The sequence below is a fragment of the Garra rufa genome, chromosome 10 (genome assembly GCF_049309525.1).
Source record: "Garra rufa chromosome 10, GarRuf1.0, whole genome shotgun sequence".
In the NCBI taxonomy this organism is placed as follows: domain Eukaryota; kingdom Metazoa; phylum Chordata; class Actinopteri; order Cypriniformes; family Cyprinidae; genus Garra; species Garra rufa.
The window spans coordinates 23,232,487-23,260,440 of NC_133370.1; the positions used below are offsets into that span (position 1 = coordinate 23,232,487).

Consider the following 27,954-nt stretch of genomic DNA (forward strand, 5'->3'; position numbering starts at 1 on the left):
CACACACACACACACACACAAACACAAAACTGCAGTTAGAACAAAATAGAGATATGACTATTGGACACAGCAATGTTCTGATCCTAAAATAGACTTAATTTAATTTATTCTCTGATGCTTAACCCATCAGCTTAAGGTATAAGAATTTGCTCTTTTTTTGGGAGTGGTTCTGTCTTTGTATGTTTATTTAAACACAGCTGCTGTTTGGGGAAAAAGACACTGACATCATAATCATGTTTGCCCAAAAGGAACCAGCAAGAGGTCTGCTCCACGTCGTATAAATTTTCAAAATGATTGGAGCAGTCATTCGGACAAGGCAATAAACCGAATGTGTGTTTAGAACAAATGTCTGTGTCCAAAATGAGGCATAAGAGAGGAAATCTGTATTTATAGATTTCATACTTCATAAAAGAGATGTACTGTAACGAGACATTTTAAGTATTTAAGTGTTCCACACATTATGGGAAATGCACCAAGCACACACTGACATCTTGTGGTGTGTTATGGTAAAAAGTCCTACTGGGTTCTTGTGGTTTTATTTTGTATTTTATTGATTTATTTATTTTTTTTGGTTTGTTCATGTGGTAACAAGTGCATTTTTATATATCTATGCTTTGTTACTGTTATTCTATTTTCCATTAGTATTGAAAACCAGTAAACATACCTGGAGGGGGAAAAATAATTTTCTTATGGGCCATAAAGCATATTTTATTGTTTTAACAATAAAATAACTGACGCAAAACAACTCGCGTCACTCACATTTTACATTAATAAAGATTCACATAATTGTAGATTCACAAATTAATAGTCTAACACAGCTGTATTGATTTTTTTTTAGATATATTTAATATAATGAATGCACAGAAATTAGTCGTTACTGAATTCTTACCGAACTCTAAATAATTTAGCCTTTGAATAAGGACATACTTGCGTTAACACATGATGGATAGACACCAGGGGTCACTCTTGCCATTATTTTTTTCTTCAAATACATTAGAAGATTTATTCCATGCTCAGTCAAAACACCTGTTACTAAGAATGATTCAAAATGTTATTATTATGAGGTCTCAGAAAATAGCATTCTATTGGGTAAATCAAGTAAACATTTAGTGACACTTTAGTTTAGAGACCACTTCTCAGTATTAACTAACTGTGAACTACGACCTTTGCCTCAATAAACTCCTAATTTGCTGCGTATGAATAGTTAGTAAGGTAGTTGTTAGGTTTTAGGCAGGCTTATGGGGTAGGGTTAAGGGATCTAAAATATGGTCTTGCAGATTAATGTTTTTTAAGTGCTAATAAACAGTCAATATGCTAATAATAAGCATGGTGCATAAAAGTGATATGACCTATAGGTTAGAAAATAATGATTTCAATAATAATATATTATAAAAACTAGTTTCCCCCAAGTCTAACAACTAAGCTTAGCTTTAGTTAAGTAACTTACCACAGCGGTAGGCTATGCACTTCTGCATTCGTTGTTTTAGCATTGTTGTAAAATACTGTCCACATGGATCAGTGTTTCTATTCTGAGGACTGATGACGTTCTTTGTCACCTTTTGCATGGCACAAGTTCATTCATCTTTCAGCAAGTCAGTGTCTGACATCATCTGAGCGTTCAGTCTATACAGAAACTGCAATCTGCAAGGCATATACAGCTGAAATGTGCTCAAATGGCACACATTGGTCTTGGCAGTTCTGTAGCCTTTGGTGCCACAGAGAAATGATACATTTTCTGGATCTATTTATAGTTATAAGAGCATAGTGGCCAATCATTACCACCACTAACGCTGTCATAAACCCACCCTGGACAAACGTGGCCACATCTGATCATGAGAGTGGCCGGCTATTTTGTTGTGACAACATTACCACTGTTTTCTTTACTAGTTACAATGAAGTGGCACAAGTTATGGCCAAGGTAAGCTGCATAATTATAGACTTAATTGTGGACTAAACTGGTCTGACTGTTGGAGGGAGAATTTAGAAACAATAAAAGTCTATGCCAGATCCATAAATCTCAAGGTCCTCTGGCAGTCCATTTTGTCACAACAAAATTTATTATGAAATTTGCTCAACATAGCTGTCAACAAAGTGATATCAGGGCTTTGCATAAGCTACTAGGATATGTTTGACTGATCTGTTTACAATTCTATCTATCTATCTATCTATCTATCTATCTATCTATCTATCTATCTATCTATCTATCTATCTATCTATCTAATCTATCTAATCTATCTGAGTCACCAGAGTTGCCATGTAAACAATTACACTATTGCGAAATCGTATAAAATGCATAAATATCGTATAAAGACAATAAATTTAGGCTAATAGATAATAAGATTCAAAGGGAATTTATACAGAACATATTTAAAAAATAGGATATTTAGATTCAATTTCTGACGATCAAAAGCTAAAACTTACATAGTTCGCCCACCCATAATATGAAACAATGTGAATGTGGTACAACGCGAGGGCGGGCTTGTAGTACTGACGTCATCAGCTGGGTGTCTCTCGCCCGGCTTTGGGCTCCTGTCTCCTCTCTCTCTCCCTCCCTGTGAAGCGAACAGGGGGGAGAGGATCATAAAAAAAGCCAGGAACGGCGACAGTGATAGCGCCTGCGGCTCCGGCGCCTGTGCGCGATCCTCCCTCTCACTCACCGCCAACACTCGCACCAAATGCGCGCTCACCCATCTCCACCAGACACCACCGCATCACAGCACTGCGCCCGCGGTCTGAAATTTACCCCCCTTTTGTACTGTTGTAGTTGTTGAGCATCCGACATACGAGCAACCGTCTAGACGCAAGCACTTTCATTTCAACCCTTCATCTGAATGACGGGCGGACGGTTCGACTTCGACGATGGCGGCACTTTCTGCGGTGGATGGGAGGACGGAAAAGCCCACGGACACGGCATCTGCACCGGCCCCAAGGGCCAGGGCGAATACTCCGGGTCCTGGTCCAACGGGTTTGAGGTAGTCGGGGTATACACCTGGCCCAGTGGAAATACATACAAGGGCTACTGGGCGCAGGGGAAACGGCACGGGCTCGGCGTGGAGTCCAAGGGGAGGTGGCTATACCGCGGGGAGTGGAGTCACGGATTTAAGGGTCGGTATGGGGTTCGCCAGAGTCTCAATACACCTGCCAGGTATGAAGGCACATGGAGTAATGGACTGCAAGATGGATATGGGGTCGAGACATACGGAGATGGGGGTGAGTTGAGCTAAACATCACTTGACCTATTTAATGTTCTTTAAAGTCTTGCGTGTATGTGATGCTGCTGCAGCTGCATGCCGAGTGAAATCAGGTCTCTGTTTTGTAATATATCATTATAAAACTAACGCCTCTAATGCAGTATAATATAATAAGGATTCTGTTTTTGTTCCATTTGTGTGGAAGATCAAAAGAGAATGCGTCTTCAAGTTATTTCTAGTGCCTTGATTTTGCCTCTAAATCATGGTCTACAGATTTATGAAGCAGTTTGTCCATGCAGTTGAGTTGATGTATGGCAGATAACCGGACTGGTCAGCAGAAGTTGCTCACAGAGGTCATGGCTAATAATAGTTACATCTGCAACATGTCAAATCAAAGCTCTTCTAGCAGACTAGTAGACCAGCAGACAAGTTCTTGTCTCTGCTTATTTCTTTTGGAAGAAATAATTGCGCTACATTAAAATTCTGTGCTGTCACTTAATTCAGTGGAAGTTAAATCGTAAAATTGACATATGTAAGAAATGTCCACCTGTTAATTAAATTTACTTGTTTGTACAGTTCACCCAAAACTGCAATCCACATGTCGAACCAAAACTGTATGAGTTTGTTTCTTCTGCTGAACACAAAATATATTGTGAAGATTGTGGGAAATGTGTGTAATGTGGGTAACCAGACAGTCGTTGATAGCCATTGACTTCCACAGTATATTTTTTCATGCTATGGAAGTCAATGGCTACCAAAGACATTTTTTGAAATATCTTATTTTGTGTTCAACAGAAGAAACAAACTCATACAAGTTTGGAACAACTCGAGGGTGAGTGATGACAGGATTTTCATGGATGGATAAACTATCACTTTAAAATGCAATAACAGTGTTTCATGCATTAAAAGTGACATTTTGATGCCTATATTTTAGAGTTTATAAGCATACTCTATATATCATTCATAAATATCTTAATATACAAACATACTTAAATGTACTTTTGTATGGGTGGTAAAATAGAAGGCCACAAGGTGATTTAAAATTAATACAAAATATTTCTAATAACTATAAAAGCCATATAAATTATCAGACAACAAAATCATAATTTAAATGTATCGTATTGTTAAATATAATACATGTTTACACTGTAAATTTTAAGATTTAAAATATTTAATATTATAAGACTTTTTATTCACAGAATGTCACAGTAGTAGAGTTCATTTGCAAAAACAGTTCATTGTGCATTCCAGTTATTCAATCATACTACAGTTGGGTTGTTTTGATATAAAGTACAAAAAAATACAACTAACACAATAAAAACATGACATAAAAAAAACATGATTTTTAACATGTACAAAACTAAGTTATCTGTTTTTGCAAATAAACTCTTCATATATTGTTAAAGTGAAAGAGGTTTTTGTATATGAGTAACATTACGACATGATAGTGAATATGTATCTATGTTTCATTAAATGTGACTAAATTACAAAGTGATAAAACAGCATTACTGTTTAAATAACTTTTAGATTGCATAGTAATATATTATGAAGTCTTTTAAGTAGAAATTTAAATCCAAGGTAAATTGATATTTGGCAAGGAGCATGAAGTTCTCTTGAAATGTGGTGGCGTCAGAGAGTTAGGCCTACTGTCGAATTTATGAGGCAGGGTCGCACATTACCGCTTACTCATAACTCACTTTCATCTTCTGCAAAGAATCCTGAAAATAGTGTTATAGCTCGGCTGGACTGCTGAGACAGAGGCTCTTTTGCGCATATTAAGTCACTTCCATTCTGCATCTTTACTTATTATTGGAATTTAAGCTTCTCAGCATTACTGCTGTAGAGACTATGACATACGCAGAATCAGAAGGAATGAGTGAATAAATAGGTAAATAAATAAGAGTTATGGTTGGCTGGAGTCACAAACTTCACAACGGCTCAGATTACTTCCATGTTTTAAAATAGTGCTGGCTCTGCTGTTGAAGCTGTTAGGTCTGACAGGCCGGCATATGAGATATAGGAGGGAGAGCTGTTCACTTCGTCACTTCAGCGTCATAATGTAGATTGGATTACACCTGTATATTACTAGCCTGACAGTAATTTATTTAGTTATAATCTGATGTTATTTCATTTATGCATTTTAGCACTTTGGATATCTGCTCAAATCAGATTAAATGACTATATATTGAATAGTGAGGACATACAAAACTGTTCAGTTGTTTGGGATCAGTTATTTAAAGATTTATTTAAAAGGAAATTAATAAAAGTGACAGTTAAGACATTTACAATGTTACAAATGATTATTTCAAATAAGTTCTGTTCTTTTAAACTTTATATTTGTGACCCTGGACCACAAAACCAGTCATTAGGGTCAATTTTTGAACATTTGAAAGCTGAATAAATAAGCTTTTCATTGATGTATGGTTTGTTAGGATAATGTTTGGAATCTGAGGGTGCAAAAAAATCTAAATATTGAGAAGATCGCCTTTAAAGTTGTCCAAATTAAGTTCTTAGCAATGCATATTACGAATCAAAAATTACGTTTTTATATATTTATGGTAGGAAGTTTATAAAATATCTTAATGGAATACAATATTTACTTAATATCCTAATATGGTTTTGTGGTGCAGGGTCACATTTATCAAAGAATCACGGATTCTACAAAAATATTAAGCAGCACAACCGTTGCAACAATGATGATTAAAAAGAAATGTTTCTTAAGCACTAAATCATCATATTACAATGATTTCTGAAGGATCATGTGACACTAAAGACTGGAGTAATGATGCTGAATATTTAGCTTTGCCACCTCAGGAATAAATTAAAATTAAAACAGAAAACTTTTAAATTGTAATAATATTTCTCACAATTACTGTTTTTATTGTATTTTTGGTCAAATAAATGCAGCCTTGATGACTTCAAAGTCAAATCCTACTGCTTTGAAAGATTAAATTCATGTTTCTTGATGGTAGATTGATCTTGAAGTGGATGCTTTCATCTTTTAATAGATTTTAATAGAATATAAGATATTAGGATAAAATTTAAGAAGGTCTTCAATTACTAATACTGTTTTTCCGTGTTCATGGTATGCAGAATAAATAAAAAATGAATAAATTGTTTATTTAAATAATCTATTTATTTGAATCATTTAAATGAATGCATTATTTAATCTAATTAGCTTAAAAATATTGTGATGCCTTAATAAAAATAGCTTAAAAACATCAAAGCACCCAGACATGTTAGTTCCTCTGGTGTTTTCTTTTGTTTGTAATCCCTGTATTATGTGTTATGCAATATCTAGACTAAAGTCTCTCTAATCCCTTTGTCAGGTACGTACCAGGGCCAGTGGATGGGCGGCATGCGACACGGCTATGGTGTACGTCAGAGCGTGCCTTACGGCATGGCCACTGTCATCCGCTCCCCGCTGCGCACCTCACTGGCCTCCCTCCGCAGCGAGCAGAGTAACGGCTCCGTTCTTCACGACCACATGTCCGACAGCCCTGCTGGAACCCGTGGCGGCTTCGTCCTGAACTTCCACAGTGACAGCGAAGTGGGCTCCGGCAAAAAAAAGGGCCTTTTCAGACGGGGTTCGCTGTTTGGAAGCCTCAAGCAGCTGAGGAAGTCAGACTCCCGTTCTTCCATATCCAGCAAGCGCAGTTCGGCACGAAGCGACGCCACAATGAGCCGCATCAGCTCTAGTGACGCAAACTCCACCATTAGTTTTGGCGACGGAGAAGTGGCTGATGAGTACATGCCAGCTGAGGACAACGTTGATGCCACCACCACCGAGTCGTACATGGGTGAGTGGAAGAATGACAAGCGGAATGGCTTCGGTGTCAGCGAGCGCTCAAATGGGATGAAATACGAAGGCGAGTGGATAAACAACAAACGCCACGGCTACGGGTGCACGATATTCCCAGATGGGACGAAAGAAGAGGGGAAGTACAAAAATAACGTTTTGGTGCGTGGCATCAAGAAGCAGCTTATTCCCCTCAAGAACACCAAGACGAAGCAGAAAGTGGACCGTGCCGTTGAAGGAGCCATAAGAGCGTCTGCCATTGCCCGAACAAAAGTAGAAATTGCCACCTCAAGGTTAATACTTCCTCCAGATCAATGCTACACCACACTATCAATTGCATCTCAAGGGCATAATTACAACAACACTCTCTTTCTAAACTCAATGAAACATAATTTTCTTCATCTAACCAATAGTATTGCTCACACTAATTACAACATAGCACCTGCATGCTGTAGAGGAGTTGAACGGTGCTCATTCGCCCTCATGTGAATGAGTAAAACGCAGCAGGGAGGTCACCAGGCAAACAGCTATTGTGCAGAAGAGCCCCGTTGAATAGTCTGTTTGCATGAGTGCCATCACATGCCCTCCGGCCATAGCTCACATACTGATCACATAATCAATGCAGGGCCAACAGGATGTGCTGAATGAAGTCACAGAGGAATCGGGGTGCCAGTCATAACGCTTATAATCATTTAAACATTTTTAGTGGAGAAACTGCATGGCACTTTAATGCATTGCTGCTCATTACAACAATGAAAAAGGCCTTTAATTCTTAAGAGAAGTTTGGCACAGATGTAATTTGCTCTGAGGAGATACTTATGTAACTTTGGTGGCATGTGTAAATCAAACGGCAAATGCGTTTTCAAAGGCAAAGCTGCTTCATACCTATGGGATTGAATTACCATCAGTTATTTTAATAACTATACATAACACATAATTATCGATTAAGTCACACATGGAATTGTGGAGGATTTTTTTTTTACTAATACAGCAACACGTTTTTTCCACTCCACTAAAACTTCCTTTTTTTACTCTTGTAATTCATCAACACAGCTGGCTGAAGGCACACATCGATTTTTGCAACTCAAAGCAGGTTGTCAAGATCAGAGTGTGTTAAACAGGGACTCAGTAATGTTGTGTGAGCTGAGCGGTACCTCTAATTTATGTAAGGACATGTGAGCCTATAGGCTAGCACTTCTGATGCTGGTGTTGAACCCCGATTCTGAAGTAGAAGATTCTCACTTGTTTAGTATTAATTTCCCTTCAATTTAAGATACACATTTAGAGACACACTCGGAGAGTAAAGGATGACTACATTATGCTTCACCCAGAAATGAAACTTATGTCATCATTTACTCACCCACATGTTGTTCCAAACTTGCAGTGCCATTCTTTTCAATATGAACTAATGAGGACTGAGGCTGTCAAGCTTCAAAATTAAAAAAAAGCATTATAAAAGGGATTCATATGACTGAAAATCTTTACATTCACCCCAGCTTTGCTGGATGTGTTCTTCTGAGTTCAGTAGCTCAGGTATGTTTTGAAGCATGGCTGCTGGTGTGAGCTGGTTTAAGCTGGTCATGTGCTGGTCCAGAGCAGAAGCTAGTTGCTTAGAACCAGCATAAACCAGCTCATGACCAGCTTAAACCAGCAGCCATGCTTCAAAACATAACTAACCATCATATACTGTTTTTTTTTTTTTCAACAGAGAGATTTGGGAATTAATCATTCTTTTTAATTATTCAGTTCATTCAGTTCACAAAACAGATCTGAATGATTTAGTTTAATGAAGCGGACTGATGATTATCAGTGAATAATTACCTAAATTTCAGTTTGTTCATCAAACAAAGCTTTGTAAAACTTTATCTGAATCACTTTTGTGATGCTTTTACATTCTTATTTAAAGTGCCCCTGTTATGCCATTTGTAAGGGTTATTAAATTGTTTTAGGAGTCTTCAACAAAAGGTTTACATGCACGCAAGGTCAAATAATTAAATATCTAATTTTCCAGTGATTCTCAAATGATTCATTCAAAGCAGTTCAAAGATTCAAGGGCGTATCATACACCCGGCACAATGTGATACCAGGCGCGACGCGTCTCAAATGTTTTTTCCTAGTTTCAGCCTGATGCAGTTATCATTTTCACATCCAGCGCCATTGTTGTTTAAATAGCAAATGCTCTTCCATCTGTTCGTCCATGGGTGTGCTGGTCTGAAAACGAGGTGTGTTCAGGCACATTGTTGGCACGTTGCTATTTTGAGGCAACTAAAACGAGTGCACCATTGACCAAGTATACCCTGGTCTAAATTCAATGGCGCAGTATTTTTTTATTTATTTATAGGCGGGTACACAATGCGCATACACTCTGCTTATTACGCACACAGGGACACACAGCAGCACACAAACATGCCACATATTAAAAATAAAAGGTTTACAATGTAAACGATTATTATTGTGCATGTTTTAACCTTGCGCATGGCAGATTTGTTTTCTTTCTGTAGAAGCGTTCTAGGGATGGGTATTTCTGATAATATTTCATTTCGAGTAATCCACAGGTATGAGAAACGATTACTCGATTAATCGGGGGTGGAGTTTAAGCAAGGGGCAGGGTGTTTGCGTCACAGTATACTGTAAACATTTAAAAGAAATAACAGCATGAGGTGAAGCTGAAGCGCTTTTTCTACATGACGCATTGTATATAAAATTAATCACATAGCCTAGATACATAAATATGTAAATGGTATTACGAATTGTATTTATCTACACAAAATGCATGTGCGCTTCAACTACGTGCCAATCATAAAGTAGTGGATGCGCTTCTCCGGTTACTTCGGCAACATCGGCAACTGAAGCCCTGCGCGCTTTAGAAGCCATTTTCGCTCTGTGCTCCAGTCTTGTCTCTAGACCGTAACTTCTCACAGCCGTAACCAATCAAATATCAGACTACTGCCCAAATACCAGCATAACCAATCAGAAAGAATGAAAATAGTTGAATTTTAAAAATGCATTTTTAGAGCCAATCGATCGTCATTTTCATGCTCGATCGTCACTGATGGGATCGAGTAATCGATTAATCGAGTACTCGTGCACATCCCTAAAGCATTCATTTGCCATGTAGATTTTGAATCCGTAAGCGCAACCGACTTTAAAGGGAATGGGAGATGAGACTCTGATTGGTTTATTGGACGTTATACCCAAAACACATTGACCCATGACTCATTGAGAGAATAGGTACAGACCTTTTGGACCATGTGCCTTGTGCGCCAACCATTTTTTTCTGTCGTTAAACTAGCAAAAGTAGATTTAGACGTGCCCTAAGTTCACCTGCGCCATGAGCTTCAGAACATGCACTTAGATAATTAAAAAAGGGCTTTTAGTTGCTCTAAACCCCTCCTTTCCATGAGTCTAGTCTGCTCTGATTGGTCAGATGGCCTAGTCTGTTGTGATTGGTCTACCGCATACAGCACATGTCAGAAACGATACACCTATTGTCATAGTTCTGTATTTTGAACGCTCGATAGAAAATATAAACATCAATTTCTAATTATCCTTTCAGGTTGTGATTCAGTGAAGCCAGCTAGTCCAAATTAAGTAGTGAGCCATCTTTTAAGAGTAAGCATTTTGTGAATCCCTTGTTGAATTCTGGGACACTAGAGAAGCATACGTCCGTAAAATGACGTGTTTGAGGGGGGGTCAATTTGTTCGCAGCTGGTCAACGTAGAACAAAGGCGGGAATTATAAAATGTGGTACACTATGACATGTAGCCATCACGGAATTGGGATTCGAATACTTACGACTCATTTGGGCTGTTCAGAGTTGATTCTTTCTTCTGGGAGGCAATAACTTTAGTTATCGTACCTTTTCGGTTGCGGTTTGCATTCACATATAGTTACATTACACACTGCATGAAAGGCAATAGTCAAAATGGCATAATAACGGCATTTTAAAGCTTGAAAGCTCCAGCTGTTATTTTTGTAATTTCAAAAGTGACCTCCATATTATATTATTCTTGATTTTGTGTTCTATAAAAGAAAGAAAGTCAACTGAATTGTAAATTCTTTAATGAACTATTCTTTAATTTAGTGTTTCTTTATTATGTTTTTCACGTGCAGGTTTCTGCATTAGCACATTTTGCTTTGCTCTATTAATGCAGTTATTTACTTCTTTCTGCCAGCACAAAACCCATGTCCTTGTCCTGTTCATTCATTACCATGTGCTTCTTTCTGATAGCTGAAAGAGTATGAATTTTAATGAAAGCTGCTATAATGAGGCTTGCGCAGTCCGTGTAGCTAATGAAATAGTAATATGTCCCAGAGCTGCTGGATGAATTAAATATCTCTCAGTGCCTTTGAAGATTGTTACACAGAGAAGTGATAAGCACTGTGAGGGTTCAGGGAATGTGTGGAGAGTCTGAGAAGGCTTTGGCTTGCCTTGAAGGAGTCTTGAAAAAAAGAACGCGCGAGAGAGGGAGAGGGGGTTCTCACTCAGACCTGTGTTCTCTCACACATGTGTGCACTGTGTGTCAGCACTGAGCCTGACTAAATAAGGCAAGGCAGGAGTTGGCTTCTCAATCGCTGACAAGAATATAGTCTTGCAGCCGTCACTGATACAGTAGCCAGTCTGCGTCCTGTTATCATCTGTTAGAGCACTCAGGTTTAAAGCTGCACGTATGTGTGCGCGTTTATCCTGTCAGCACTGACTTTCTTCTTACCGTGGCTGTCATAATTCCTGCCAAAATATTAGAGTTTCTGCAACTCTATGGGATACAGGAATAGCTTTGTCATTTTATTACTTTTTGAGGAGATTGTAGAAACTATGATATTTTGGTGGAAACATTTCTTACCATGGTTCAGTTTTTGTAAAAAGTTGGTTTCATAATGAGAGATTTATGCATCCTATGAATCTCTAGATCTGGTCAAGGCTTTAATAGATGGGATTACCTGAACAGATTAACCATTTTTCTTAATCTTCTGTTTGTCCTCAACAACAGTTTATATAGACGCCTGTTTCTTCTATGGTAATCTGCTTTATACGTTGCATTTTGTAGTGATTTTTGAAGGATCGTGTGACACTGAAAACTGGAGTAATGGCTGGTGAAAATTCATCTTTGCCATTACAGAATAGAATTACATTTTGCAATATATACAAATAAAAAGCAGTTCTGTTAAATTGTAATATTATTTTCCAATATTGCAGTTTTTACTGTATTTTTGATCATATAAATGCAACCTCGGTGAACATAAGACACTTTTTCAAATACAAATACATTTTCTATTTTAATATTTTTTAAAATGTGATTTTAATTCTGTGATGGCAAATCTGAATTTTCAGCAGCCATAATTCCAGTCTTCAGTGTCACGTGATCCTTCAGAAATCTTTCTAATATGCTTATTTAGTGCTTAATATTTTTGAGGAAACTTTTTTCAGGATTAGTTGATAAATAGAAAGTGTAAAAAAACACTGTAAAACATTTTGAATGAAATTAACGGTAAAAAACTGGCAGCTGTGGTTGCCGGAACTTTACTGTTAAAAATACAGTAGCCACGTTTTGCGAATTTAACTTAAATTTTTGTTTAGAAAAACAGTAACTCATCAATAACTAATATAATGTTAATATACCAACCTATTAAAGTATTGAAATCTTGCATAATCAAAGGCATACTTACTTTTATTTGACTTATTTGTCCCCAAATTATATATTTTAGGTTAATCCATTTTTGTAATATTCCTGTCCATTTTATTTGTTTGAGAGCTGTCAAACTCAACATTTTAACATTAATTAATTAAATTAAATTAATCAAATATGGTACTATTCAAAATGTTTGGCATCAGTAAGTGAGTCTCTTATACTCAAAAGCATTTATTTAATCAAAAATACAGACAAATCAGTTATATTGTGAAATGTTATTACAATTCAAAATTACAGTTTTCTATTTTAATATTTAATATGTGATTTTATTTCTGATGGCAAATCTGAATTTTTCAGAAGCCATTACTTCAGTCTTCAGTGTCACATGACCCTTCAGAATTTGTATATGCTTTTTTAGTACTCAAGAAATATTTAATATTATTATAAATTTTTGAGGAAACTCATACCTTTTTTCATAATTAATTGATAAATAGAAAGTTCAAAAGAACAAGGTAAAAATGTAAAAATAAATCTGTAAAATGTAAAAAATTGGCAGCTGTTGATGGAAACATTTTACCATAAAAAAATACAGTAGCAACATTCAAGGTTTTGCAGATTTAAGTTATTCCCTGTAAATTATACATTCTTTTTCACTTCGAAAACTGTATATTACCGTAAAAAACATGTAATGTCCGATACAGTATTTATCCAGTATTTATCCAGTTAATAGGTTTTCACCATTAAAATCACTGTCATTTTTAGTGAACAGCATTTAATTGAAATATCATTTAATTCTTTACTGTCAGCATAAATTGAATGTATAGTCCTTGCCAAATTAAAGTATACATTTCTTTAAAATAAATCTTACTGACCAAACTAACCAAAATATGTAGGAAATTAACATTAATTAATATGTTCAATAAATAAACATTTATTAATAAGTTGAATAAATAATAATATATATATTTTTTAATTGCTTATTAATAAATGTTCACCTGTTGACATGTCAAATGTTGAGTTTGTCCATATTTCACCCAGCACTGGGTTGTATTTAACCCTGCATTTCTTTTGCTCTATTAGAGTTTAACTAAGAGTCATTAACATTCTTTGAACTGCAGTTTTAATTGAAGTGAAGTATCGCACATCAGTGAAATGCTGTCTGTCATTCATAGACATGTTAGTGAAAAAAAACTCTTACACATTGCAGATTTCCTGTTTCACTGCTGTGTTTTATTTTGTTTTGACAATTATGGAATTTTAACTAAATTGAACTAAAGAAAAAAATATGAGATTAATCATGCTTAAATATTTTTAGTGATTTGCAGCCGTAAAATGTTTATATTAATTATCAGTGTAGTCTGATCACTGAAAACATCACATCAACTAGCAGCGTAAGAATACGTCCAGATTTGTAAAGGCTAACTGGACAGATCAGAATCAAGACACGTGTCAAGTTGCTGTGGGCTCGAGCGAGGAGGATGTGCTCCTCTTCACATCTTTATCTGAGCTCTTGTGTGTGATAGAGTGGGCGAATGTGAGGACACACTGCCAAATTAAAACCCTCAGAATTTCTGCAAGTGCTCCATCTGTCGCCTAGGAGATGTTCTTTGGCTCAGACTCCAAAGAATATCACATTAGGTCCATTAACGCCTGGGGAAGGTGCTGCTTATTACTTGGCTGACAAATAGTATGTAGATGCTCTCTTAATATTGTGTTAATATTATATATGCCTCGTATGTTTAGAAAAGCCATGCTTCTAGTTGATTTTTAATCGTTTGGAGGGCTAATCAGTAGTAAGCGATATTGAATTCAAAGTCACATATGTGACCCTGGACCACAAAATCAGGACAGGTATATTTGTAGCAATAGCCAACAAAACATTGTATGGGTCAAAATGATCGATTTTTCTTTTATGCCAAAAATTATTAGGATATTAAGTAAAGATCATGTTCCATGAATATATTTAGTAAATTTCCTACCATAAATATATCAAAGCTTATTTTTGATCAGTAATATGCATTGCTAAGAACTTCATTCGGACAACTTTAAAGGCGATTTTCTCAATATTTAGATTTTTTTTGCACCCATTCAAATAGTTAAATCTCAACCAAATATTGTCCTATCCTAACAAACCATTCATCAATGGAAAGCTCATTTATTCAGCTTTTAGGTGATGCATAAATCCAAATTTTCAAAAAATTGACCCTGATGACTTGTTTTGTGGTCCATGGTCACACATTTAAAGGTACAGTTCACCCAGAAATGTCATTTTTACTCACGGTGTGTTCACACGGGGCGTCAACGCTTGACGGAAGGCGTGGCTAAAGTTTGGGACTGACGCCATGGTCATAGCAGCATCAGCCAATGAAATTAGACAGTTTGCTTCTCTTGAACAGGACGAACATGATTGGCTGTCGCCTGGCTACTGTATTTGCATAGAGCGATCCTGATTGGCTGACGCTTCCGTCGGCGGCGCTTCACTGGCGTTGCTCGCGGCAGAAGTTGAAAAATTCTCAACTTCTGCCGCGAGCAACGCCAGTGAAGCGCCGCCGATGGATCCACAATTCTTTTCGGCAACACTTGACGTCACCCATTCAAACTCAATGGGAAGCGTTGACGCTGACGCCCCGTGTGAACACACCGTCACACTCATGTATTTTCAAACCCATTTGACAAAACATTTATTTGTTAATCTATTTATTTTATCTTTCTGTTACGAACAGACAAAAGTAAAATTTCACTAATAATCTTTATCACTTCTTTATGTTTGCATAAGTTAAAATTGACTTTTGCAGATTTATTTTTAAGTGAACTATCCCTTTAAGACCAATCATTTCACAATGCAAAGTCTGGATTCTGGAGGTTGTTTTAATGTTTTTGGAAAAAGTCTCTAATGCTCTCCAAGGCTGCATTTATATGAGCAAAAATACAGTCAAAATAGTAATATTCTGAAATATTATTACAGTTTAACAGAACTGTTTTCTATTTTTATATATTTTAAAAAGTAGTTTAATTCTGTAATGGCAAAGCTGAATTTTCAGCAGCCATTTCTCCAGTCTTTAATGTCATGTAATCCTTCAGAAATCATTTTAATATGCTGATTTGGTGCTCAAGAAACATTTCTTATCATCATTGTTAAAAACAGTAGCGCTGATGAATATTTTTTAATAAAATGGAAACCTAATACACTTTATTTGATGAATAAAATGTTTAAAAGATCAGCATTTATTGGAAATATACTTTTTAGGAGTCTTTGATGAAGAGAAAGTTCAAAAGATACAGCATTTATTAGAAATATATATATATTTTTGTAACAGTATGAACGTCTTAACTATTACCTTTCATCAATTTAATGCATCCCTGCTAATTAAAATTATTAATTTCTTTCAAAAAAAGCCTCAAACTGGGCTGGTTTGGTATGAACCATAAATCATTAATCCCGTTCTCACAGAGCATTAGAGCTGCTTTTGCTCTACGAAGACCAGACACTCGGTATATTTGTGTTAGCGCTACCACACCGTGACATGACTCTCTAAATCAAGCTTACAGTATATCTTCCTCCTACTTAAAGTTTCATTTATCACCATTATTGCTATTCGCAGTAGAGGACCAGTGCTATATATCACAATTATACTGTACTAAGTATATACAGTGCAGCAGATCTCATTACTTGAGGTTTATTTTTTTAAGGAAAAGTAAAGGCTGGCTAGTTTAATTTATTCAACCAGAGCTTTAGATTCGATTTAATTTATTTGCATAGCTCTTCTTAGAATGTGATGAATACAAAGCTCCACCCCACAGTTAAAGACTATGATCCCTTAAAAGCAAGCTTAGCTTAACAGTTGTAATGTGGATGGACTTCGAAAGATACTTTGTCTGGAATGTTTCCTGAAAGCCGGCTAACACTTACGACTTCATTCATAGTAAGACTGGTGTGTGTAGAAGAAAAAAATAGTAATGGTTAAATGTTTAACAAATAGTGAGGGAGGAGAAAGCACCGATATTTATATTTTAGTCAGTGTATGTGATGGGGATTTGGTTAAGTAGGCCACTGTCTGAAAGAAGAGCAGTCTAGTTTTGTTGATAGTAAGAGTAACCTTGCAAAAGTTTTCCAATGTATTAAATGTTAAATGTAAAACAAACTAAAATTAGGTTTGGATGGCCTTCTAGTGTTCGTTGCACTGCATATCTCTATATAAATAATTGAAGTTGTACTGTGTACCTTATAGTGTAACATACATCTGTACGCTCTCTTCACTCACTCATGTGAACATCCTCTTAACAAGTGTTAATCCAGTGGGTTATTTAAGGCCTTGTTGGGCTGATACAAAATACTAAGTTATATTTAAAAGTTTATGGATTAAATATAGAGTTGTTTGCTGTGTATTAAATATGTATATATTTGCAATAGTTTTAAAGTTGGCATAAATCTTTGTGAACTTCAAATACATCAAAAATACAGTAAAAACAGTAATAATGTGAAACATTTTTACACTTTTATTAATTTTAGTGTAATTAATTTTTGTCACGTCAATGCTGAATTTTACTGTAATATTACTATAGCTTTACTTTAATATGCTGATTTATTCCTCAAGAAACATATGTTTCTTAAAAACATTATGATCAATGTGCAAAACAGTTGTGCTGCTTAATATTTTTGTGAAAACCATGATATATTTTAAAAAAATATATTTTGCTGAATAGAAAGTTCCATAGTTAAATAGTAATAATACTTAAAAAGTTAATAAATGCTAAAACATGGAATGGTAGTGTATATCAATTTTAATTTAATTTAATTTAATTTAATTTAATTTAATTTAATTTAATGTATTTTTTTATTTTTTTTATTTATCTCAGCCCTATATGATTGTATATTTACAGAGGACAAAAAATATACACCCCAGCCTTGGGAATAGTAGTGAATATCATTTATTTTTTTTTATTTATTTTTTTGCTATATCTCTTAGCCCTAGATATTTTAGTTATTTAATTTTTTTATTATTTTATTATTATTATTATTATTTTTTTTTTTTTTCATTATCTATCAGCCCTTTGTATATTGACAGAGGACCAAAAAATATGAACCCCAGCCTTTGGAATAGTAGTGAATATATATATATATATATATATATATATATATATATATATATATATATATTTATTTATTTATTTGCTATATCTCTTAGCTTTAGATATTTTATTTATTTATTTATTATTATTCTATTATTATTATTATTATTTTTTTTTTAATAATTTATTTTTTTTCATTGTCTTTCAGCCCTTTGTATATTGAAAGAGGACAAAAAATGTCGACCTCAGCCTTAGGAATACTAGTGAATATCAATTATTTTTTATTTATTTTTATTATTTATTTTTGCTATATCTCTTAGCATAGATATTTTATTTATTTATTTATTATTATATTATTATTATTGTTATTATTTATTAATATTATTATTTATCATTATCTTTCAGCCCATTGTATATTGACAGAGGACAAAAAAATATGAACCCCAGGATTTGGAATATTTGGAATAATTTTATTTATTTTTTTATCTCTTAGCCCTAGATATTTTATTTCATTTTATTTAATTTGTCAGTTTATTATATATTTTTTAATATGTCGTTTTATTGTATATATTTTTAATTTGTCATTTTATTTCATATTTTTTATTTTATCTTAGCCCTATATGTTTGTATATTGAGAGAAGACAAAAAAAAAATATGGACCTCAGCCTTTGGAATAGTAGTGAATATAATTCTTTTATTTAATTTTACTATTTTATTTCATTTTTTGCTATATCTCTCAGTCCTAGATGTCTGTATATTGACAGAGGACAATCCCACACTCTTTCAACTGATTAATACAAACATTGCCTCTATTTTTAACACTATTAGCTTTTTGTGAATAGAAAAACGAAACCAATTCACAGCATAGAAACTTGTTTCTTAGCTTCTGTTAATGAATGCATCTTTGTGTGCTTGTTGTGAGCGGCACAGTGAACTTGCAGCCACTGCAGTGGTGGTGGCTGATACTGCCAGGAGCAGTGTTAAAGTGATGTACCCTCCTCCCGTATCTTATCCTCCAAGCTGTCTGACTCCAGCTCTGTCTTTTTGCTTTACCTAGAACCGCACACGCCAGGGCCAAAGCAGAGGCAGCTGACCAGGCGTCCCTATCTGCCAGCCAGGACTCTGATATCGCCAGAGCAGTGGCCAGAGATCTATCCCCCAACTTCTATCAACCAGGTATCCCACCATCCACGCGCACACACACACACACAAACACACATTTTCTATGCCCTTTTGCCCCTCCCTAATTACTCCCTTTGTGTCCTTGTCTTTGTGTCTGGGTCAAGTGTCTCTTTTTTGCCTTCCTGTCAAGCAAAGGCAAAGAGAGCAGATGCAATTGCAAATGAGTTGTGAAGGGGAGGAATATCATTTGCATAAATTATCTACCTCTTCTCTGATTTTAATTCCTGCAATTTATTTTAAAAATCCCATCAGGGTCAAGAATTGTAAATGTGTGTGGCAGACTGTATATTTTATTATAGAACCTTTGTGACCCTGGACCACAAAACCAGTCTTAAGTAGCACGGGTATATTGGCAGCAATAGCCAAAATACGTTGTATGGGTGAAAATTATTAATTTTTGATTGAGGATATTAAGTAAAGATCATGTTCCATGGAGATATTTTGTACATTTCCTATTGTGAATATATCAAAATGTAATTTTTGATTAGTAATATGCATGGCTAAGAACTTCATTTGGACATCTTTAAAGGTGATTTTCTCAATATTTAGATTTTTTTTTTAAACACAAAGACTCAGAGCTTTCATGTGATTTATAAATCTCAATTTCAGAAAAATGACCCTTATGACTGGTTTTGTGGTCAAGGGTCACATTTCGTTTTTTATTTCAACCAATAGATATGAAACGAGTTGGTGAATGCCATACAGCGTATATATGTATGATTTATAATATAACATTAACCTCAATTCAGTGAGGCCACAGTTTCTTCTCATATCTCTTTCTGCTCATATAAAGCCTTGTTAAAGCCAAAAAGCCTTTGGCATTTGTCCATACATTACCAAATGGTTTCGGGATAATTCCTAAACACTCCTAGTGGAATCCTTAAATCCCCACCCCCAACTCAATCGCAGGCCTGCATGGCTGGCCACTGACGTCTTGCTTGCGAGGCTAAATATATTTTACACATTGTGGATACTATGTCTTGTTCAAAATCCTTATTGCTTCCTCAACTATTTTAAATAAATAATATATAATGTATAATTAATATAAATAAATAATAAATAGAAATCATTGCTATTACATTAACAGCAGCTTAGACTCAATTGTCAGTTAATTGCGCACTAGCCGGTTCTGACAGCACAGCCACAGTGGGATTAAAGCTGCTGTTTAGGGGGAAAATTTAGTCCACTATGACCGGTTGGGTGGGTCCAAAGAATCATATTGCAGAATTCCAACTGTGGTAGATATATCAGAGCCGAATACATTTTTTCTGTATCTTTAACTTATGAAATACCTATGCGTTTCTCAATGAGATCAGATGTTTCTACTAACAGGGCTACCATCCTAAACTTTTATATTGAGTTGATTAATCGCAACTAATAGTTTTGTAGCTCTGTTTTCCAGAATGCTTTACCTGTGGGGTTGGACAATTGCATGGAGAAGAAGTATTGTGTTCCCCAAAGAAATGCTGTGTTGCTCACAAAGGCATTGAAATATAGTTTTTCCTCCCACTCCATATAATTTACATCACAAAGTTTTGTTTGAGGGAACACAAAAAACTCAAAAGTTTCACCTTCCATGTCATTTTTTTCCATCAACAATTCCGTCATCCTGTTTTTATGCGTATTTTGAAGTATCGCATTAGAAACGTTTGTACACAAAAGGGTTAATGGAAATAATGGGAGATGGAAATACATTTGCCAAATAAATTCCTCCATACGCATCAAAAAAGCCATGTGACTTTACACTATGGGACGGCAAAACCTGACTAACCAGCGCACCCATCTGAAATGTTGTTATGGTCATTCTGAAATGCCCAAGCAAAGTCTGCCATCAAAGTATTTCTGTACAATTGCCTCCTAGAACTGCGTTACCAAACAACAGGCATCCACCTTCGAAAGCAATATTTGCATTTACTGTGTTTCGTCTGCACGCTCTGAGGTGCAAGTCATTTATTATATATGAAAACGACTATATTCTGTGGCTTCTCCTACTTTGCCTAGTGATATATAGTGCAAGCTTATTAGGAAAAGACGATTTTGTTCTCTTTGACTGATTGGATGGAAACGGTGCTTATACACAAATGTTTTATGTGATATTGCAAGTTAAATTTGCAACTTTGGATGGAAACCCGGCTAATTTCCCTTTAGTTATGTCATACATTTTGTTTTAAATTCCAGCTCATGAAGTAAAATGTAGTTGATTTTTCGGTTCTGAATTTTACACAACCTTAGTTGTCTGCATGTGCAGGACTAGTCAACTCTAGTGCAGGACTCATTCATTCCATTTTATTTTAACCATTTTAATAACCTTACAGAATCATATCTTAGGGATTGGGATACAAATGGCAAATATTTATATTAGTGAGACACTCATTTTAGTTTACAATATATATTTTATTTCATAATAATTAGGCTGCTGGTGGTATATGTAAAAGTCATGTTATAATATACAAGGTCAAAAATCCTTACAGACTTTGTAAAAATAACCTTAGTGCAGTGAGGCTTATGAGTTCTCCTGTGACCTGCAGACTCTCGCAGAAATATTAAAACACATTTTGTGCCTCCTCAAAGCATCAACACAACTTTCACAAGGGAGCAACATGGACTGAAAGTTTTTTTTCTGAAATGTACTCACAGTTTTTTTTTTTGAGAGAGTGCTTGTTGTCAACACTTTCTGTAGATGAGCTGTTCCTCACTTTAGCTTTGCAAAAAAGGCTGATAAACAGTGTGATTTATTTGCAGCCTGGGCCTGGGCCTGGGCACGGTCCAGTGCAAGTTCTAGAAAGCCCATCTGTGTCAGCTGTGAGGCCACTCTGGCCATATCCGTGGTCTGGAGAATCCGGAGAATGACTGGAAGCTCAGACTTGAATCATAAAGCAAGTGGCAAAGTTCTTAATGTCCATCCCTGCATAAACACTAACAGACTGAGACTGTGAAAATGTGAAATTGCATCTGTTGTGCTGGCAGTTTATTCTGAGCTTGATATTCGCAATCGGCTCTCTTGAGATGTGTTGTTTCTGAGTATTAGGCATTTGAGCCACATTTAGATGCATCAAGGTCTTTTTGTCAGACAGTAATCATTTGATATTTTTTACTTTGTTCAATTTTGTAAAAATTTGAATATAAAATAAATTAAATTATTTAATATTAATCTTTTTTTATATCCTTTTAAGGTCCTGACTATATCAAGCAAAGGTTTTCCAGTGAGCCCATCGAGATTAAAGAAGTACCGGAAGAAAAGAAAGAGAAATCGCCTTCGGGAAGTCCGCACTTTTATCGCAAAGGCACGACCCCAACCCAGTCTCCTTCCCAAAGCCCCGGTCCTACTCCACCCCCCTCACCCCCCCAAAGCAAGAAAAAGCCCTTCTTTAACAGAAGTGCCCCAAAAGCCATCAAAGAGAACAAGCCCCCTGCTGCCGAAAGCCTGACAGCGGGTGTCACCAAGTCTAATTCCAGAATATCAGACAAACAGGAAGTAAAACAGGAGGTAGTACCCGTAGCCAAACCCTCCAAGCCGCCGGCGCCGGTCGCCAATGCCTCCAGCCCTGGGAACGGTGAGCTGCACTCCCAGTATCACGGATACTATGTGAAGGCAGAGGTGATGATGCCACCCGATGATCCAGAGGACGAAGAACACCATGCAACGTCAACTGCTCAAACCAGGATGCCGCCACCTGCAAATCAGTACCGCGCACCGACTCCCAAACCAGTAATGGCCAAAGAGAGCAAACCCCAACCCAAACTGAAGAAACAGGATTCATTGAAGCCAAAGAGCCTAGCAGAAACTAAGAAAGCCAGCATGGAAATTACTACTGACATTGTTGAGGAGGAGTCAGTAAGTAGCTGCAACATGCATGACATTTATCACTATCAATATAATATGTGACCCTGGACCACAAAACCAGTCGAAAGTAGCATGGCTAAATTTGTAGCAAAAGCCAACAATACATTGTATGGGTCAAAATTTTTGATTTGACTTTTATGCCAAAAATGTTTATGCCATTAGGATATTAAGTAAAGATCATGTTCCATGAAGATATTTTTTTTACATTTCCTACTGTAAATATATCATAATTAGTAATATGCATGGCTAAGAACTTCATTTAGACAACTTTAAAGGCAATTTTATCAATATTTAGATTTTTTTACACCCTCAGATTCCAGATTTTCAAGTAGTTGTATCTCGACCAAATACTGTTCTATCCTATTAGCTTTCAGATGATGAATAACTCTCAATTTTAAAAAATTGACCCTTATAAGTGGTTTTGTGGTCCAGGGTCACATATATTCTGTCATTATTCTATATTGTTTATTTAAAATACAATTAATACAATTAAAACAAAAATATAAAATCTCTTTTTAAAGGTATTTTGGGAATCACAACATTATAATGCACAGAATTAAAAATATATTTATATTTATTTTAAGATTTCTTAAGTAAAGATTTTTAAGTTAGTGTATTAAGATTACAGTAAGGTTTCATTTCACTTTACTTTACCTGATCTCATGACGAAAACGTACCTGTGGGAACTTTTTCGCAAGACGCGAAATATGTACCAATAAGTACACTGTAAAAAGTTTTCACCAGTTTCAACTTAAAAACTTAAGTTTAGCAGCTGCCTTAAAGGAACACTCCACTTTTTTTGGAAATAGGCTCATTCTCCAACTCCCCCGAGTTAATACGTTGATTTTTGCCGTTTTGAAATCCATTCAGCCCTTCTCCTGTTCTGGCGATATCACTTTTAGCATAGCTTAGCATAGATCATTGAATCCTATTAGACCAATAGCAATGCGTTCAAAAATGACCAACGAGTTTCCATATTTGTTGTATTTAAAACTTGACTCTTCTGTAGTTATATCGTGTACTAAGAACGGTGGAAATGCAAAGCTGCGAGTTTCTAGGCTGATAAGATTAGGAACTACACTTCCATTCCGGCGTAATAGTCAAGGAAGTTTGCTGCCGTAATATGGCCGAAGCAGGCGGAGTATTATCAGAAATGAGTTCCCAGCTAGTTTAGCATTTGCACATGTGCTGCGTGGTATTACTGCTCCTGCTTCGGCCATATTACGGCAGCAAACTTCCTTGACTATTACGCCGGAATGGGAGTGTAGTTCCTAATCTTATCAGCCTAGAAAACTGAAGCTTTGCATTTCCACCGGTCTTAGTACACGATATAACTACAGAAGAGTCAAGTTTTAAATAGGACAAATTTCGAAACTCGTGGGTCATTTTTGAACGTGATGCTATTGGTCTAATAGGATTCAATGATCTATGCTAAGCTATGCTAAAAGTGATATCGCCAGAACAGGAGAACGGCTGACTGGATTTAAAAACGGTAAAACTCAACTTATTAACTCGGGGGGAGTTGGAGAATGAGCCTATTTCCAAAAAAAGTGGAGTGTTCCTTTAAGATTTTAAGTTAAATCAACTTAAGTCATTTAAAAGTTATATCAACTCATTTTTATTATAATAAGTTAAAATGACTTGTAGTTTTAAGCTGATTTAACTTAAAAACTTAAGGCAGCTGCTAAACTTAGGTTTTTAAGTTGAAAGTGGTGAAAACTTTTTACAGTGTACATATCACTGTAGTTTTCAATAGAAAGGAACACTAGAGGAGGTAAAATAATGAGCACTTGTAATCGTTTTCTTACACAGTTATGATTACAGCTTCACGTTCGCTCGGTAGCTCAGATGGCATGGAATTAGACTTCGGATGCGGGATTCTCGGGTACGAATCCCGTAAAAAATATGACTCACAATGAAAGAGCTGAAAGATTTGAGATCGGAAAAACAAGCTGAAACGGCCTGCATGCGATTGTTTTTAAGTTACATTCGCTTTTGTTCATAGTACTGAGTAGGTTTTGGTGTAGTGCAGATGGTACATTATTTTAAAACGTCACGGAGCATTAGAGTTATAGCGCCACTCGGCGGACAATTCAAGTCAACTGCGGTGACATACAAAACCAACGTCAAAATAAATTCCCACAGTTACGTTTTTGTCATGAGATCAGGTTGACAGTACTTCTACAGCATTTAATAATCTTAGTTCATATTAATTTCAACATTTACTAATGCATTCTTAAAATCAAATATCAAAAGTTGTGTTTGTTAATATTAGTTAATGCACTGTGAATTTCATTAACTAATGTTAACAGATTTATAAATACTGTAATGAATGTGTTGCTCATTGTTTGTTCATGTTAGTTAATGAACTGTTGTTAACAAATAGTTATTGTAACTTTACAATAAGACACCTTATTCTAAAGTGTTACCTATTGGCTTTTTGTTATTGGCCTGAAGCTCAACATTGATGCATGCCTAATGCCTATATGACAGCAATGTCGTTTTAATTGTCTTTAATATCAGCTTTGTCTCTTTCGCTGGTTCTTCAGGGTCCCAACTCAATATTGGTCATACTAGTGATGCTGATAAATATTGGACTGGCAATTATTTTTGTCCATTTCCTCACTTGACGGCACATTAAACTCAGGTAAGACTCTCGCACTCAGCTGGAGGATTTTGCAGGTTGCCCTAGGCCCTGATCTTTGGCCCATGTCAGTCACCAACTAATGTAGTCTACCTTTACTCTTGCCATGTGATTGCAGCTGTGCCTGAATGTTATTCAACATAATTACTTACCCTCTAACTGTTTCGACCCTTCAGTGAGCTCATGAAACCTAGCGGCATAGGCCCCTAATTCTTCTCCGCACTTGCGTCAATGGCCTTTAAAACAAAATGGCGCCAGTCAGACTCAGACACAGGCAAAGGACTGGACGACTGGAATTAGAGCAAATCACAGGAGAAAGACGAAACCCGGACCATTCGGCCTGAGCCAACCCAGTTCCTCTGGCGATGATTTGTGACTCGCTTGGGCTCTGAAAGCTGAAGCAAGCAGTCGTTGGGAAAGAAAAAGAATCTGCTGATCCAAGCCGTAACCAGTCAAGTGCATGTCCACCCCGCTGCTAAGGGGAGGGGTGGAATGGGGGGACTTAACTGGATATGTTCGGAGATGCACTTTTAGTTGACGGAAGCGAACAGCTGCCTTACTATTTTACCAACTGACGTTTTAAAGGGGAGATGTGCAGTGGGTTGCCAGTGTGTTTGGGCAGCAGGAGTGTGTACCAGTGTCCGCTTTCCGCTTGGTTCGAAACACCATGCACATTTTGAAAGGGTCACTTGCCAGTCTTATTCCATTACCCATCTCTACAGCCTTGTCTAACATCTCTCGCTCCTGTTCTAGGAGATTCATCCGTGACATGCCTGTGCATGGTACTGGTTTAACGACTTTGTCTTGACTTTTTTCCTTTGTTTTTCTTCATGTTGTGTTCTTTATTTCTGCACCTTTAGCTAAGGATGACGAAAATATCTCTAGTAGTCCAATGTCAAATCAAACCTGAAAATAACAGCACGTTACAGTTTCAACTGTATGATTTACCATGGAGAAAAAAAAAATTATATTACACTTTTTTTTAATTGGCTTTTTTAGGAGTATAGTGCGTGGTTTGATTTCAAAAATACATACACATATATATATATATATATATATTTATTTATTTAAGGTATTATTGTAAAATTGTGTGTGTGTTTTCTTTTGAAAGATAGGCAGTATGTACTTACCATAGGGTATAATGCATGGCTTTTATTTATTTTATTTTTTTTTTTTTTGAGAAATGACTAATTGTGATATTTTGCACCTTTAATCTTCTTGGCCTGAGACTGTGCCCTCTAATCCTTTCCCAAAACCCCTCGCACTTACCCTTAACTTGACACGCGCAGAGCGGTACCTGCCTCGATATTATGCCTGCTAAATTGTGTTGAATACATTCAGGTCGACCCACTGGTTAAAATGCGAATGTAGAGATGGTTGCCTTTAAAGAATTTGTAACAGTGTTATAGTTTACCTCAGAAAATGTGAGTTTTGAAATGCTGTCTTAATTAGGAACTTTTTGTGCAAATCTGCTGTTATTCTCCATTATTTTGGTCTGGTGGTGCATGAGGATGTGGTTGCAATTAATGTGCACATGGTGCAGTCGCACCAGTATTTAAATGACAAATGTATACATATAAATAGATCTATTTTATATACAAAGTCAGAGTATATTTAGTCAACAGTTGGACACTAAATGGCCTTGACTAAAATTACAGCACCGCATCTTTTGCTGATTGATTCGAACATCCTGCGTGCATGGTGTATTTGGATGTGGGGCTGTATGTGTGGTGTGAAGCATGAATTTCAGCAGTAACAGGGTGACTGTTTTTACAGAGGTTTTGTCAGACTGCGAGAGTATGTGAGAGGGAAGGAGGAGGGAAGAGAAGAGCATCAGAATGGATGATGGCTTGTCATTTGACAAGAGAGAATAATCTTCAAATGTAGACTTATTTTCAAAGAAATAATATCTTTTAAAGAAATGTTTCTTTTTGTGGCGGGGTAAACACTCATTGGCTATGTAAATGGCTGTTTTGTTTTCTATTTCTGTTTTTATTCCATTATGACCTGATTCATATTAGATGTAATTCAAATTTCCCCATGAAAATTTGGCGTTTGTTTAACCAGTAAACACTTTTTTGTCATTTTGATTTAGAAAAGTTATAAGAAAGTTCATCTCTGTACCAAGATAAGTTATAATTTCTGTATTTTTCTAATCTGTATTTTTATTGTGAAACAGCATTCAGTTTAACTCTTTTGTGCTGTGAGATTTAAGATCTAGCTTAGCTGACAATCTTGCAACAGCACAAAAGGGTTAAATACGGCATTTAAAATGGCTTGAATGTGTCATTGTAATATCTTCACATTTTCAGATTGCTTTGAATGTATTGTTTTCATTTTAAAGGTTGAACATATGGAAAAATGTTGCTGAAAGTTTTGATATGAACTGTCCCACACACCTTAATGATACTGAAAGGTATATATATAGATATATATTATTTTTTGGAAATTATTGATATAAATTATCATTAAAAAGGTGACTTTGCAAAGTCTTGACACTGTTTTAATCGCATTTCTTTGACCAACACCCAGTGTGAATCATCCCTAATAACCTATTATTAGACAAAGAAGAGTTTACACAGATGAATGCAGAA

At 36.0% G+C, this 27,954-nt stretch overlaps 1 protein-coding gene across 3 annotated transcripts; it reads left to right on the forward strand.

Annotated features, from left to right (window-relative positions):
- Nucleotides 1–2,562: 2,562 nt before the first annotated feature.
- On the forward strand, nt 2,563–27,856 carry jph1b (junctophilin 1b). Of its 3 annotated transcripts, none has more exons than XM_073849586.1 (6): nt 2,563–3,210; nt 6,521–7,283; nt 18,748–18,866; nt 22,046–22,707; nt 25,266–25,363; nt 25,479–27,856. In XM_073849586.1, the coding sequence occupies exons 1-5, from the start codon at nt 2,832–2,834 to the stop codon at nt 25,344–25,346; spliced, it is 2,004 nt and encodes a 667-aa protein (XP_073705687.1). In that variant the 5' UTR covers nt 2,563–2,831; the 3' UTR covers nt 25,347–25,363; nt 25,479–27,856. The 3 variants fall into 3 exon arrangements, with proteins under 3 accessions (XP_073705687.1, XP_073705685.1, XP_073705686.1); XM_073849584.1 differs by having other exon boundaries at nt 25,537–27,856; XM_073849585.1 differs by having other exon boundaries at nt 27,137–27,856.
- Nucleotides 27,857–27,954: the final 98 nt, after the last annotated feature.